Source organism: Hippocampus bargibanti, linkage group LG07 (assembly GCF_051943395.1).
Source record: "Hippocampus bargibanti isolate YZ-2025 linkage group LG07, ASM5194339v1, whole genome shotgun sequence".
Taxonomy (NCBI): domain Eukaryota; kingdom Metazoa; phylum Chordata; class Actinopteri; order Syngnathiformes; family Syngnathidae; genus Hippocampus; species Hippocampus bargibanti.
The window spans coordinates 16282327-16295352 of NC_142740.1; the positions used below are offsets into that span (position 1 = coordinate 16282327).

Sequence of the window (13026 nt, forward strand, 5' to 3'; positions counted from 1 at the left end):
AAAAAGTGTGCTTTTTCACAAGTCTCTTATAACCTTTTCATGTTAAATTGTGTAACTTCTTAATATGCAGCAGACCTTTAAAATTATGTGCTGCGGGCCACATGTGACAATGTTGGTTTATTATATCTTTATGTGTTTTTTTCTATTTCTATTATTATAATATCTTTCAATTTTTTGTATGTTATTTTTTTATTTTAAGAGTGGGTTTGCATATTCAAAAATAAACAAAATAGTGATACTGTATATGACAAAATTCAAGAAAACCTGCCTATCAGATACACTATACCAAATTGAATTAAATAATCCAAAATAAATAAACCACAATTACAATTAACGTTTAGGTGAATGGATGGATAGACAGATCATGCTGTGTCATGAATTCCTAAATACGTAATGTGGTCAATGTAAAGGACATGATTTCATTTATATGTGAATTAGAACTACCCACAATTTGGAGCGACCTGCTTATTTTTACACTCAACAATATATGTTACAAATGGCCCAAGGTCCACCAAGTGGGATTCAGCTTTCATCTATGGGCAATGCATTTCTGCTTTTCCTGTTTTGTGAGAAATTTAACCCCTTAAGTGACAGCTGTTAGTAGTGGAGAGCACATCATGAAATTAAGTTACAGTGTGCATGGAAGGGTTAAGTGAAGCATTCAAGCTTTAAAATAAATGCAAAGTGAAGTGGTTAGTCTGTTGAATAAACATGATATTTCAAATCTAATTTGAAGATAAAAGTATGATAATTGAATTTCGGGCACGTCATCAATCAACAGAAGTTCTGCTGGCATAATCACTATCTCCAAATGCTGCGAGAGATTACATTTGCTCATTATGTAAGCGCATTGTATGTATTCTGAATTCTCGACTCGGAAAACTGATTTTATGCGTGGCTTTGAGATCCAGTCGTCAAATAAAAAGGCAACCGGAATGGAGCGGCTGATGCAGGTGCATCACTTATTAACACAAAAGGCCTCAAGTGTGCGTCGCTTTGGTCCGCATTTTTGTTTGTTGGAAGCAGGTGGACCCTGAACTCTCCTTCTCTCTATCTATCTGTCTACCTCGCTTCACAGAGCTCATGTTTGTCCTTTTATGATTCCATTATTAATGGTCGCCAAATGCGTAGCAGGGAGAGAGAGAGCCACTCGAAAGCCAGCTGTGCCATTTGAGCGAAAACCTGCGAGTCAATCTAAGTGCAAATGACTGCAGGTCGCCGGGAAAGACACTTGATGTCCATTCTCCAAAGATACTGTCCTTCCCCATCGCTTCAGCCCCACTATCTGTGCTGGCTCTTTGGCCCGGCCTCGTCTCTTTTTGCCATCCTCTGGGGATATTAGGCAATAGACTTGTTTACTCCACCTTTTGCCACATTGGCTACTGAATAATTCATCTGACTATAAGCAAGGGGGTGAAAGGGAGGGAAGGGGTGCATAGTAGAGAGAGAGACTGAGAGAGAGGGAGAGAGAAAATTGAATGGACAGGATTTATACCTCCTGCTCAGCTAAATTGATTATAGAAATATGATTAGCATCTCATATCCTGAGGCTGCCGGCGGACGGTGCTCACCGTCAGTGGGCAGTGACTGTCCGTTTCTATAAACAAGCCAGACCGAACCAGCCACATCTGCACCACAACGGGTCACGTTAGTGTTGGTTGCAAAAAGGAGCTGACAGATAGAGCAAAAATTACATAACTACAAAATTGTGTCAATCGAGACACATTTTCAATGTAGATGCCTTAATCCGTTCCAGAATTCAGACACAAGTGTTTTCAAAACCATAAAAATGATAAAAATATAAATATATACCTCTTGCAATTACGTTTTTGCACAATAAATGAGAGTTGTGCATAATGTAAAGAAAAAAAGAATACAGTCAAGAATAACAATAGCTGTCATTTGACTTTGAACTGCATCATCATCGTTGTTTTTTCTTTAGTTCATGTCCTCTCTCAGAAGAGGCTTGCTGCATTTTGTGAAGAAGTATTCCAAGGACGTTTGCATTTGTTGGCTTTTAACAAGCCTTCGAGAATGTCCGGGGCAAACATCAGCATAGTAAGCGATTGCTCAACTGGCGAACACTTTTTTTGGGTGATCCACATTTATGTAAAACTACCAGAACGCCTCATGGCCCGAGGGGCGAATGTATCATTTCTGTGTATCTACACACAGACACATTCGGTATTGGCCAATGAGATGCCAGGATGTCAGTAACAACCAATGGAAGAGTACCATTAATATGCTGCATTCAGGAATGTACTGTATTTTTACATTATATATATATATATATATATATATATATATATATATATATATATATATATATATATATATATATATATATATATATATATATATATTATATTCCCATTGTGGTGTTTCATAACTTCAAAATTTCAGATGAGACATTTCTAAATACAGGAACTACTGTAACCGGTTGTGTAAATGCGGGGTGGGTCCTTTGTATAAATTGCATGTTGGAATCACAGCGTAGCTATATTGGGGGCGAGGGTATGGGGAGAGGGTGATTTAAATTTAAATTTTTAAAGGTCTTTTTTTCGTAAATGTGATAATAAGCTTGTTTACTGTGGGTATTCTGTGTGATTGCCCTATGCTATCGCTCCTGCTTCGAAATTGTCCAAATCAGGGTGAAGGCGACAAGATATGCATGATTGCTTACACATTTCTATATCACGCCGCCTGTGTTTCACTCTCGCAGACAGCCATGAGGACAGGTCAAAGGCTTCCTGACTTGATTTCATTTTGCAGCTCGCAGAAATTGGAATGAATTCATTGATGCCATTCAAGGGAAGCCATTGGGCATTTTGTATGGATAACATGTGTGACACACATAGTAATCTTTCCAGCGATCTATCCAGCGAACTACTGAGCGATCTATCCAGAGATCTATGGAGCGATCTATCAAGCAATCTATTTATTGGTCTACCGATCGGTAGATCGATTGTGGCCAAATATTGCCAAAATAACACAATACAGTGATACCTCAGCTTACGAAAGCGTGTTTTCCAAACATTAATTTCCCATAGGAAACCATTAAAAATGAGAATAATCCGTTTCCAGGTCCCCATAAAACATAATTTTTCTACTAAATAAGCCTTAAAACAACACAAAATATACCTTATTTTATGTAAAATAAATGTGGTATTGTATTGTAATTAAACAAATAAACTGTCCAAATAAACTGTTTTATTTACCTTTGTGATGGTCGTTGATGTAGTTGCCTCTTGATGATATCCGAGTGTAGTTGCCGTGCTTTCTAGGCGATAATACCATCACACACTGTCCCCTGCTAGCTGCTCTTCATTAATCCAAATCAATAGAAGTTTTTCAACCCCCTCTATCTCCTGAGACCGTTGTTTAGACAACACAGAAACGCCCTTAGCCACACATAGCAATGGTCGACTTAGCATACTGATACTTGGACACTAAGTCAACAAACTCACACCTCGTTCATGATTCTCGATGATCTCCTTCTGCTCGACTGTAATTTTTTTTTGTGTGTCCTCTTCGGCTGAACAGGCCTGTGGTGGGGTCTTTTTCGGTCCCATAATAGCAAATGTATCCTTGATAACAAACCACGTATGCACTCAGAGAAAAGGAATTTGGACAAGTAGTCCGGCAGCCACGGTGACGCTATTTGGCCGTGTGGTTCGGTGTTCTTCCACCGAAAACAAGTCCACCAGCCATTGTGACACTCTGTGTGTTTCCCGAAAACTAGTTTGTATGGCAAGATTATATTCTCGCGAATTTAATGTTCGTAAGGTGAAAAGTTTGTTAGCTAAAGCGTTCGTAAACCAAGGTATCACTGTACATTGGATGGTTTCACAAATCATGATGAGCTATCGCAGGCGGTGGTGAACAGAGTATTTAGTCATGTAGTCATTGCTAAATCCAAGTTCAAGTATGTTGCGATCGTTCAGGCATATAATAAAGTGTATATTTGTAAAGTTACTTGTGTGCTGTAAATTTAAATTGAAAACCTTGTTTGATTGCCTATTAAATTGCTTAATGGAGTCGTGAGTGGCAGAATTCCCTTTCATTGATGATGAACATTGACCAAGAGTACATTGTTTATCAACCAGTTCACACAAAGCAGGTTGAAAATGTAATGAGATTTTTGCTTAAAGTTCACGTCTTAATCGAAACCTCAGACATAATGAAATCAAATATTATATTAACCCATAGCCTCAGCATTTGATTATTTGGTCAATATGAAGGATGATATATCCACATTTCCCGTATATTCTGTGTGATTGTGACACTCCATCTCATACAATCGCTTGGTGCCGTTACTCTGAAATCACACCGCCAATGGGTGATCTAGCAGATGCATAATCGTTCAGATCATAGGGCGGTGGATGAGCAATAAGGAGGGCTGTGCTACGGTGTGCGTGGTCACAACTGACTTCATTCTGCTTAAATTACATTACGCCGGCTGCCTGCCTTGTGTCGGCCACTGAGATATGATCTGAATAGGGTAAAGGTTTCGATGGACTTCCTGCTGCCAAACTGTCACTCACTTAGGCCTTTCTTCTTTATACTCCTTTTATACCTGTTTGACAAACTGGCACAGTGGGCCTTACCCTGATATGAAAATCTGAATCCGCCAGCATTTGCACAACTCCGCAGCTGCGCTGTTTACGAAAATAGAACCCTTAGTGTTTCCGTCTTCATTTGCTTTCTCGAGTGTGTGCAGGAAAGATGATGTGGAGAATCTCTGATGGAACGTAAAATGGAGTGCATGGATTTCAAAGTGTAAGAGAGACTGACATAGATCACCTGGATCAACTTCAGTGTAGAACTTGCATCTTACTGCCACAAAAAACCCATACTGAGAACCGGCAAACTAAAAAAACAATTGCTTCCCTAAACTACCCCCCGCCCCTTCCCCAATGAGAAGGAACTCAAATTACTGACTTCTCTGTAGTCCTATGCAACACTGCCCTTTGTCTAATGCTACCACTGTTAAACCTCACAATAAACTTAATGACACAGACACTAAAGAGCTGGACAGATAAAACAGATAAAGTGCGTCAATGTACAAGGGTGTCAAAATTAACCTTGGTCTTGGCTGAGAGTGGTCATAATGTGTTGGTGTTACAGACTGAAATGGCTGTCGCCAGTTTATGATCTACTCCAGGGAGGTTATGTGGTCATCAACATTCTTGTGTGTTAGAAAATGTAAATACTGCTCTACAATTGTTAATGATTTATTTAATTTCATTCTCAAACTCACAGTTTGGGGGAACAAAAATACATAAATGGTGCAAACGCTGAGGATTGTCCCCCATTCAGCATTATCATTGACGCCCCAGTTTTAGAGAGAGGGAGACCTCTGATTGTGAGTGACAACAAACCTTTGCGCACCGTCAGATCAAAGTAATATTTCGGCCTTTTATGTGCATCGATTGACCACAATCGGGGCGAGGTGCACCGGAGAGGCGGAGCACACTAAAGGTCAACTGTAGCGTTAAATCATTTGAAGATTCTTGATGAAGGGTGTGTGGCCAGTGGATCTGTTTTTCCCGCTGCCGAATGGGGACGACAAAGTGAGGATAATATAGGACCAGGGAGACGATTACAATGGACAAAATGAAAGTAATTCCTCCACTTTTCTTGAACGTGAGGGTCAAATGATGCTTGTTCATAGCGCTTCTGTTCATTTTAAAAATAGTGTTTTTTTTCCCCTCCTCTTGAGAATCCAAGTGGCTGGATTTTTACGACTATTAACGACTCTAAGGCTTAAATTACACCTGTCAAAACTTGCATTGTGAATAAGAAGAAAAGAAAACGTGTAAAGCACTCTGAACAATAAAATCTTTGCGGGGATTTATTTTTCGAAAAATCGATACCAACAACAGAAGACAGACTGGGATCCAAAATCACCTTTCCTAAATCGCAAGTGAATCAGTACTGGTTCTGTGTCTAACAACAAACATAGTTAGTTAGTTAGTTAGTTAGTTAGTTAGTTAGTTAGTTAGTTAGTTAGTTAGTTAGTTAGTTTGTTCATTGGTTAGTTAGGTAGCTAAGTATTTATTTATTTGTTCGTTTATGTATTTATTTCTTTGTTTATTTGTTTATTTATTTATTTGTGTTTTTTCTTTTATTCATTTATTTATTTATTTATTTATTTATTTATTTATACCAGTATTTATTTGTTTATTTAATTGTTTGTTTATTTGCTCGTTTGTTTGTTTGTTTATATTTTGTATTGCAGTTACAATGGTCACAATAATGTTATGTCACTAATACATCTCATATAAATATATAAATATGTTTTTTTTCTTTTTTCTTTTCTTCAAAATTTAGTTAAAAAATTGTGTAAAAGGACACTGACAAAGACCATATACCAAACGGACCTTTAACCTTGACCCTCTCTTGCCGCCGCCTTCCGTCCAGGGCGCCTCCTCCAGCCTGGTGGTCAAGTTCGCTGACACAGACAAGGAGCGTACCATCAGACGCATGCAGCAGATGGTCGGCCAGTTTGGCATTTTCAACCCCGCCATTGCCCTTCCCTTCAGCACCTACAGCTCTTACGCACATGCGGTGAGTAAAAAAAAAACATGAAAAACTGCTTCTTTGGTGTAATTACTTTAAGGCCAAACTAAATCGCCGCTTTGAGGGCTCGAAACACCTTTCTATAATTCAGCCTTGGAAGAAACCAACCAAAGAAATTTAGTCTATTTCCACCCCAAGAGAAGTTTCAAGTTCCAATGCCCTCAAAAAGACCCGAGAAGTGTGTCATTTTGATTTGAAGGAGAGATTTTCTTTCCAAAATTAGAACATATTTAGTTGAGAGCGCCAATGCAAAAAAAATGGACGTCTCCAAAATGATGGCAATCAACCAGAATTACTCATACTATACTGAATTGTCTGCTTATTATCATATTTTAGATTTAATATATGACATAGATACCTTCAGATTGGTAGATATTTGATCAATATTTGTAGCCAATGTTTAAACAGGGCTTGTGACAATATGTGGCTGTCCAATTTCACTTATTTTGTTTTTTTGTTGTAAATCTCCATCTTGGGACTCATGGGAGATGGAGGGGGGATAATTTTTTCACTCAGAATCCCTGAAATCCCGCTGCAATTTATCGGTCAGGCTGACAAGCTGGTGAATGAATACATCGGAGCGTTTAGCAGCTACACACTCTGACATTTCCCTCGGGAAAGTTGAAGTGCAAACGCCAACTAAAAGGAAAAGGGAATACTTGGCTTCATTTATCAGGGCAGCCGGAAAGATAACTCGTAAGGAATGCTAATGTCGCCCCCTCCATGTTTGCTGCGCAGCTTTAAAAAAAATGGCGGTTTTTCGGAATGATGATTTAATGAACACTTGTTTAAGAAAAACATTCTGCATGAAATGCATTATTTTCTCTTAATAAAACCAGTGTTTGGCATTTTTAAAAGAACTTTAAACCAACGAAAACAAGCTCTGGAATACAATAACTTCCACAACGAGCTTATGTTTTAAATGATTGTTGCTTATACCAGCATGATGATCGCATGCATTCTTCACTCACTGTTTGGATTTATAGTGCAAAGTACAAAAGTGCAAAGCCTAAACCCTTCTGCTGTCCTCTTTTTTTTCTTTCCACTTGTGTAGGTTGTGGGACTTAAAAAATGAGTACATTGCTCTATACTGCTTTTTGAAATATCTGAAAAAAAGGTAGAGTGTTACCTTGAGATGCATGTGGGTCACCCAACGAGTGCTTTATGGAGGCTGTGATCTGAACATACTTCAAAGCAAGGAGCAGTATGGCAGACATTGAATATTTCCTTCCAGTGTACTGTCAAACTAAACATAAAACATTCAGAGTTACAAGTTGTGGATTCAGAGCAACAATAACACAAATTTACCATCAAGTCCACAAGCTGAATGCAAACACATGACAGCAAGTGGCAGCGATACCGGAAGGAACAGCATCTGTATGGTGGTGTTATAATGCTTTATGAAATGGCTATTCCAACACTAATCTTTCACAAACACACAGAGCCAGAAAAGATAACTAACCATTGGTGTCTAGTCATTATATTCGATAGAAAAAAAAACACGAACAACTCCTGCAGCTTATGAGTCACAAAAGTTGTGATAGCTTCTTCATTGGTTTCTGCATCGCCGAACTACACTGCCTACACCATTTTGACACTGAATACAGAATGCAATGATAAAACTCCACTTGGCCTAGTTTTAGTTGTATTAAGTTCATCCTGTCTACTTGATATCTAATTTAAACCAGATTATTTTCTTACAGACAGTGTATTGTAGGTGTTCAAATACCTGACATGTTTCGGCGTATACTTCCGCCTTCGTCAGAGTGTCACCAACTTGACCTACTTTCCATCTTGAACTTTTATACCTTAACTAATACTTCATACCTAAATCTCTCTCTCTCTCTCTCTCTCTCTCTCTCTCTCTCTCTCTATATATATATATATATATATATATCTCATCTCATCTCATTTTCCGTACCGCTTATCGCGGGGGTTGCTGGAGCCTATCTCAGCTGTCTTCGGGCACGAGGCGGGGGACACCCTGAATATATATATATATATATATATATATATATATATATATATATATATATATATATATATATATATATATATATATATATATATATATATATATAAAATCCTCGTCTCACCCACCATGGGTGGTGTCTGTCCCCATTTCAGCTCGGGTCCTCTACCAGAGGCCAGGAAGCTTGAGGGTTCTGCGCAGTATCCGTGCTGTTCCCAGCACTGCGCTTTTCTGGACCGAGATATCCGATGTTGTTCCCGGGATCTGTTGCAACCACTCATCGAGTTTGGGGGTCACTGCCCCAAGTGCTCCGACCACCACAGGCCTGACTGTCACCTTTACCTTCCAGGCTCTCTCCAGCTCCTCTCTGAGCCCTTGGTATTTCTCGATTTTCTCATGTTCCTTCTTTCTGATGTTCCCATCACTCGGGACCGCTACATCCACGACAACGGCTTTCCTTTCCCCTTTATCTATGACCACGATATCTGGTTGGTTGGCCATTACCATCTTGTCAGTCTGTATCTGGAAGTCCCACAGGATTTTTGCTCGGTCATTCTCCACCACCTTGGGAGGTGTTTCCCATTTTGACCTTGGGGTTTCCAGTCCATACTCCGCACAGATGTTTCGGTAGACTATGCCAGCCACCTGGTTATGGCGCTCCATGTAGGCTTTCCCTGCCAGCATCTTACACCCTGCAGTTACGTGTTGGATTGTCTCAGGTGCCTCTTTGCACAACCTACACCTTGGGTCTTGTCTGGTGTGGTATATCCCTGCCTCTATGGCTCTGGTGTTCAGGGCCTGCTCTTGGGCAGCCAGGATGAGTGCCTCTGTGCTGTCCTTTAGGCCAGCCCTCTCTAGCCACTGATAGGACTTCTTGAGATCAGCCACTTCTGCTATGGTTCGGTGGTACATCCCGTGTAGGGGCTTTTCCTCCCATGATTGTCCCTCTTCCAGCACCTCATCCTCTGTTCCCCATTGACTGAGACATTCTCTGAGTATATCATCTGTTGGAGCCTTCTCTTTGATGTATTCATGGAGCTTGGATGTTTCATCCTGGACAGTGGCTCTCACACTCACTAGTCCCCGGCCTCCTTCCTTACGGCTTGTGTACAGTCTCAGGGTGCTGGACTTGGGATGGAACCCTCCGTGCATGGTGAGGAGTTTTCGGGTCTTAACATCCGTGGTCTGAATCTCTTCCTTTGGCCACCTTATTATTCCTGCAGGGTATCTGATCACTGGCAGGGCATAGCTGTTTATTGCCCGGGTCTTGTTCTTGCCATTGAGCTGGCTTCTGAGGACTTGCCTCACCCGCTGGAGGTATTTGGTCGTAGCCGCTTTCCTTGTTGCTAATTCGAGGTTGCCATTGGCCTGTGGTATACCGAGGTACTTGTAGCTGTTTTCAATGTCTGCTATTGTTCCTTCAGGGAGTGAGACCCCTTCAGTGTGAACTACCTTGCCCCTCTTAGTCACCATCCGACTACATTTCTCCAGCCCGAATGACATTCCGATATCACTGCTGTAGATCCTGGTTGTGTGGATCAGGGAGTCTATGTCCCTTTCGCTCTTAGCATACAGCTTGATGTCATCCATGTAGAGGAGGTGACTGATCGTAGCTCCATTTCTGAGGCGGTATCCATAGCCTGTCTTGGCGATTATCTGGCTGAGGGGGTTCAGTCCTATGCAGAACAGCAGTGGGGAGAGTGCATCACCTTGGTATATGCCACATTTGATGGACACTTGCGTTAGTGGCTTGCCATTGGCTTCAAGTGTGGTTTTCCACATCCTCATCGAGTTTGCAACGAAGGCTCTGAGGGTCCTGTTGACCTTATACAACTCCAAGCATTCATTGATCCATGTGTGTGGCATCGAGTCAGATGCCTTCTTGTAATCAATCCAGGCTGTGCACAGGTTGGTATGTCGGGACCTGCAGTCTTGAGCGACTGTTCTGTCAACCAGCAGCTGATGTTTGGCACCTCTAGTATCTCTACTAATGCCTTTCTGTGCTTTGCTCATGTATTGATCCATGTGTCCACTTATCTTAGCCGCAATGATGCCTGACATGAGCTTCCATGTTGTGGAGAGACAGGTTATTGGCCGATAGTTGGAAGGAACTGCACCCTTTGAGGAATCCTTCATGATCAGGATTGTTTGCCCTTCGGTTAGCCATCCTGGGTGAGTCCCATCCATCAGCAGCTGGTTCATTTGTGCTGCTAGGCGCTCATGGAGAGCTGTGAGTTTCTTTAGCCAGTAGGTGTGGACCATATCCGGGCCTGGTGCCGTCCAGTTTTTCATACCTGAGACTCTTCCTTGTATATCTGCCGCTGTGATGGTAACTGGGTTCTGTTCAGGGAGGTTGCTGTGCTCCTCTTTCAGAGTCACCAGCCATTGTGCACTGCTGTTATGTGCAACCTCCTTCTCCCATATGCCTTTCCAGTATCTTTCAGTTTCCAGCCTTGGAGGGTCTGCTCTGCTGTTAGAACCCTGCCACTGAGCGTACACTTTCGCAGGTTGTGTTGCGAACAGCCTGTTTATTCTTCTGGCCTCATTCTCTTTCGTGTACCTCTTTAGGCGACTGGCCAAGGCCTGGAGCCTTTGTTTGGCAGTTTCGAGTGCTTCAGGTATGGTTATCTGCATGTACCTCTTGGGTATTGGCCTTTTATTCACACCTCTCTGGGTCTCCGTCAATTGACTCACATCTTTCCGAGCCGCCTTGATCTTGGCCTCCAACCGTCTTTTCCATGGTGGGTAATGAATCTCGTGGCTCTCATGGTTGCTCTTGTAGCCAAGCATGTCTAGGATCACTGATGCTGAGGTGTATATCAGCTCATTGGTTTCCGTGATGGTTCCGGTCGGGATCGTTCTCAGTGCTGCATTCACAGTTTCCATGAGACTTTCAGGTGGTACTTCACATAGCCGTTGTAATCGGTGCCTTCGTTGCCCAGTTTTCATTCTTGCCATGATCTTATCTCTCAGGTCATTTGCTGCCTCGCTCAGCATTTCATTTATTGGGGCTGGCTTCCCAATCTCATTATTCATTGGGGCTTGCCTCCCAATCTCTGGTTGAACCTCTTCCTGTGATGTGGCAGCCTGGGGCCCTTCACCTCGGAATTTGTGTTGTACCTCATCAATCTCAAGTTGTGATAGCAATTGCCGTTTGTGGATATTGGAACACTGAGCTACTAGTTGTTTCGTGGTCAACCGTGACTGTGGGTTTCGAAGTAACCATTCAGCCCCCATTCTCCACATGTAACCCCTCTGACTAGGGTTGCTTGAGTAGTAGCATTCCAACAGAGCCATGTTATCGCATCTCGTCCATCTCCGCTTTGTTCCAGTAGCCCATTTTTCATCAGGGTGCTCTGGTTCCCCAGCACCTGACGCAGACCTTGTTTGGCCGGGCGACGTCTGAGCCGGCATGTCATTCCATTTATTGTCTCTCATCATTGTATGAGGTAGGCATTAGCGTGAAGGGTCTTGCCCAAGGACCCACACTGGACGATGTCATTGTGCTCATTTTCTCTGCCACAAGTGGGATTCGAACCCTCGTCTCCCATATGCCAAACCGATGCATTATCAACTGAGCTATCCAGCCGCTAAGTATATATATATATATTATATATATATATATATATATATATATATATATATATATATATATATATATATATATATATATATATATATATATACTAACTAATACTTCATACCTAAATATCTCTCTCTCTCTGTGTGCGTGTATGTGTGTGTGTGCGTGTATTTGTATGTGTGTTTTCCAATGGAGACATTTTTTATAATAAGGACCTGTTGATTTGAATTTTTTTAAACGTCTTTTAATCATCCCGTCGAGCCAAATTACGCAGCCATGAAAGCCGAGTGCTGCAAAAGAATTTACTCTTGACTACTTTTATGGATATAAATGATGTACATGACTCAGCAAGGTTAAAATGCATTAAAATGTGTTTTGGTGACATTGTAATGGGTGTAATATTACCATTTCCGTATGAGTAGTGGCTTTCATTACTGCGTCACTTAATGTAATTGTCGCTCTCTTTCTATTGTCACGACAAACAATCCCGGCCCGGCTTCATCTGTGCCATTCTTTATAAAAAGGCCATCAACGTATGCACTTTTATTTATAGAGAAGCAAGCATACAACTTGGTTGGCTATAAAGGAAATGTAAACGATATATGAGGTCTTAAGAGGGCTATCCATTGCTCTCGTTTCATTTCATACTAGCACCGTGGGGGTCTAGCACAAAAGTGCAAATGGACTATCTCGGAATAATTGTGAGGCCACATTCTCTCCGGTAATACTTTCACCTACATTGCCATTTAGGAAGTGCACTCCATTTTTTGGGGGCCTACGGAATGTGGTAACATGCAAAAGGTTAAAAGGAGATGCTCTGGGAAGTAGCATGATGCAAAACGTCGCTGGTTTCATTCATTCATTCTGCACAAAATAGACAAGCAATTAT

The 13026-nt window shown here is 41.4% G+C and overlaps 1 protein-coding gene across 4 annotated transcripts in view; it reads left to right on the forward strand.

Moving 5' to 3' along the window:
- The window catches only part of celf5a (cugbp, Elav-like family member 5a), a 296973-nt gene that overhangs the window by 244117 nt on the left and 39830 nt on the right, over window positions 1-13026 (forward strand). For all 4 annotated transcript variants that reach the window (XM_088999949.1, XM_088999953.1, XM_088999952.1 and 1 more), the window contains exon 6: window positions 6424-6570. In XM_088999949.1, coding sequence (XP_088856075.1) covers window positions 6424-6570 — 147 coding nt within the window. The remainder of the gene's footprint in view (window positions 1-6423; window positions 6571-13026) is intronic.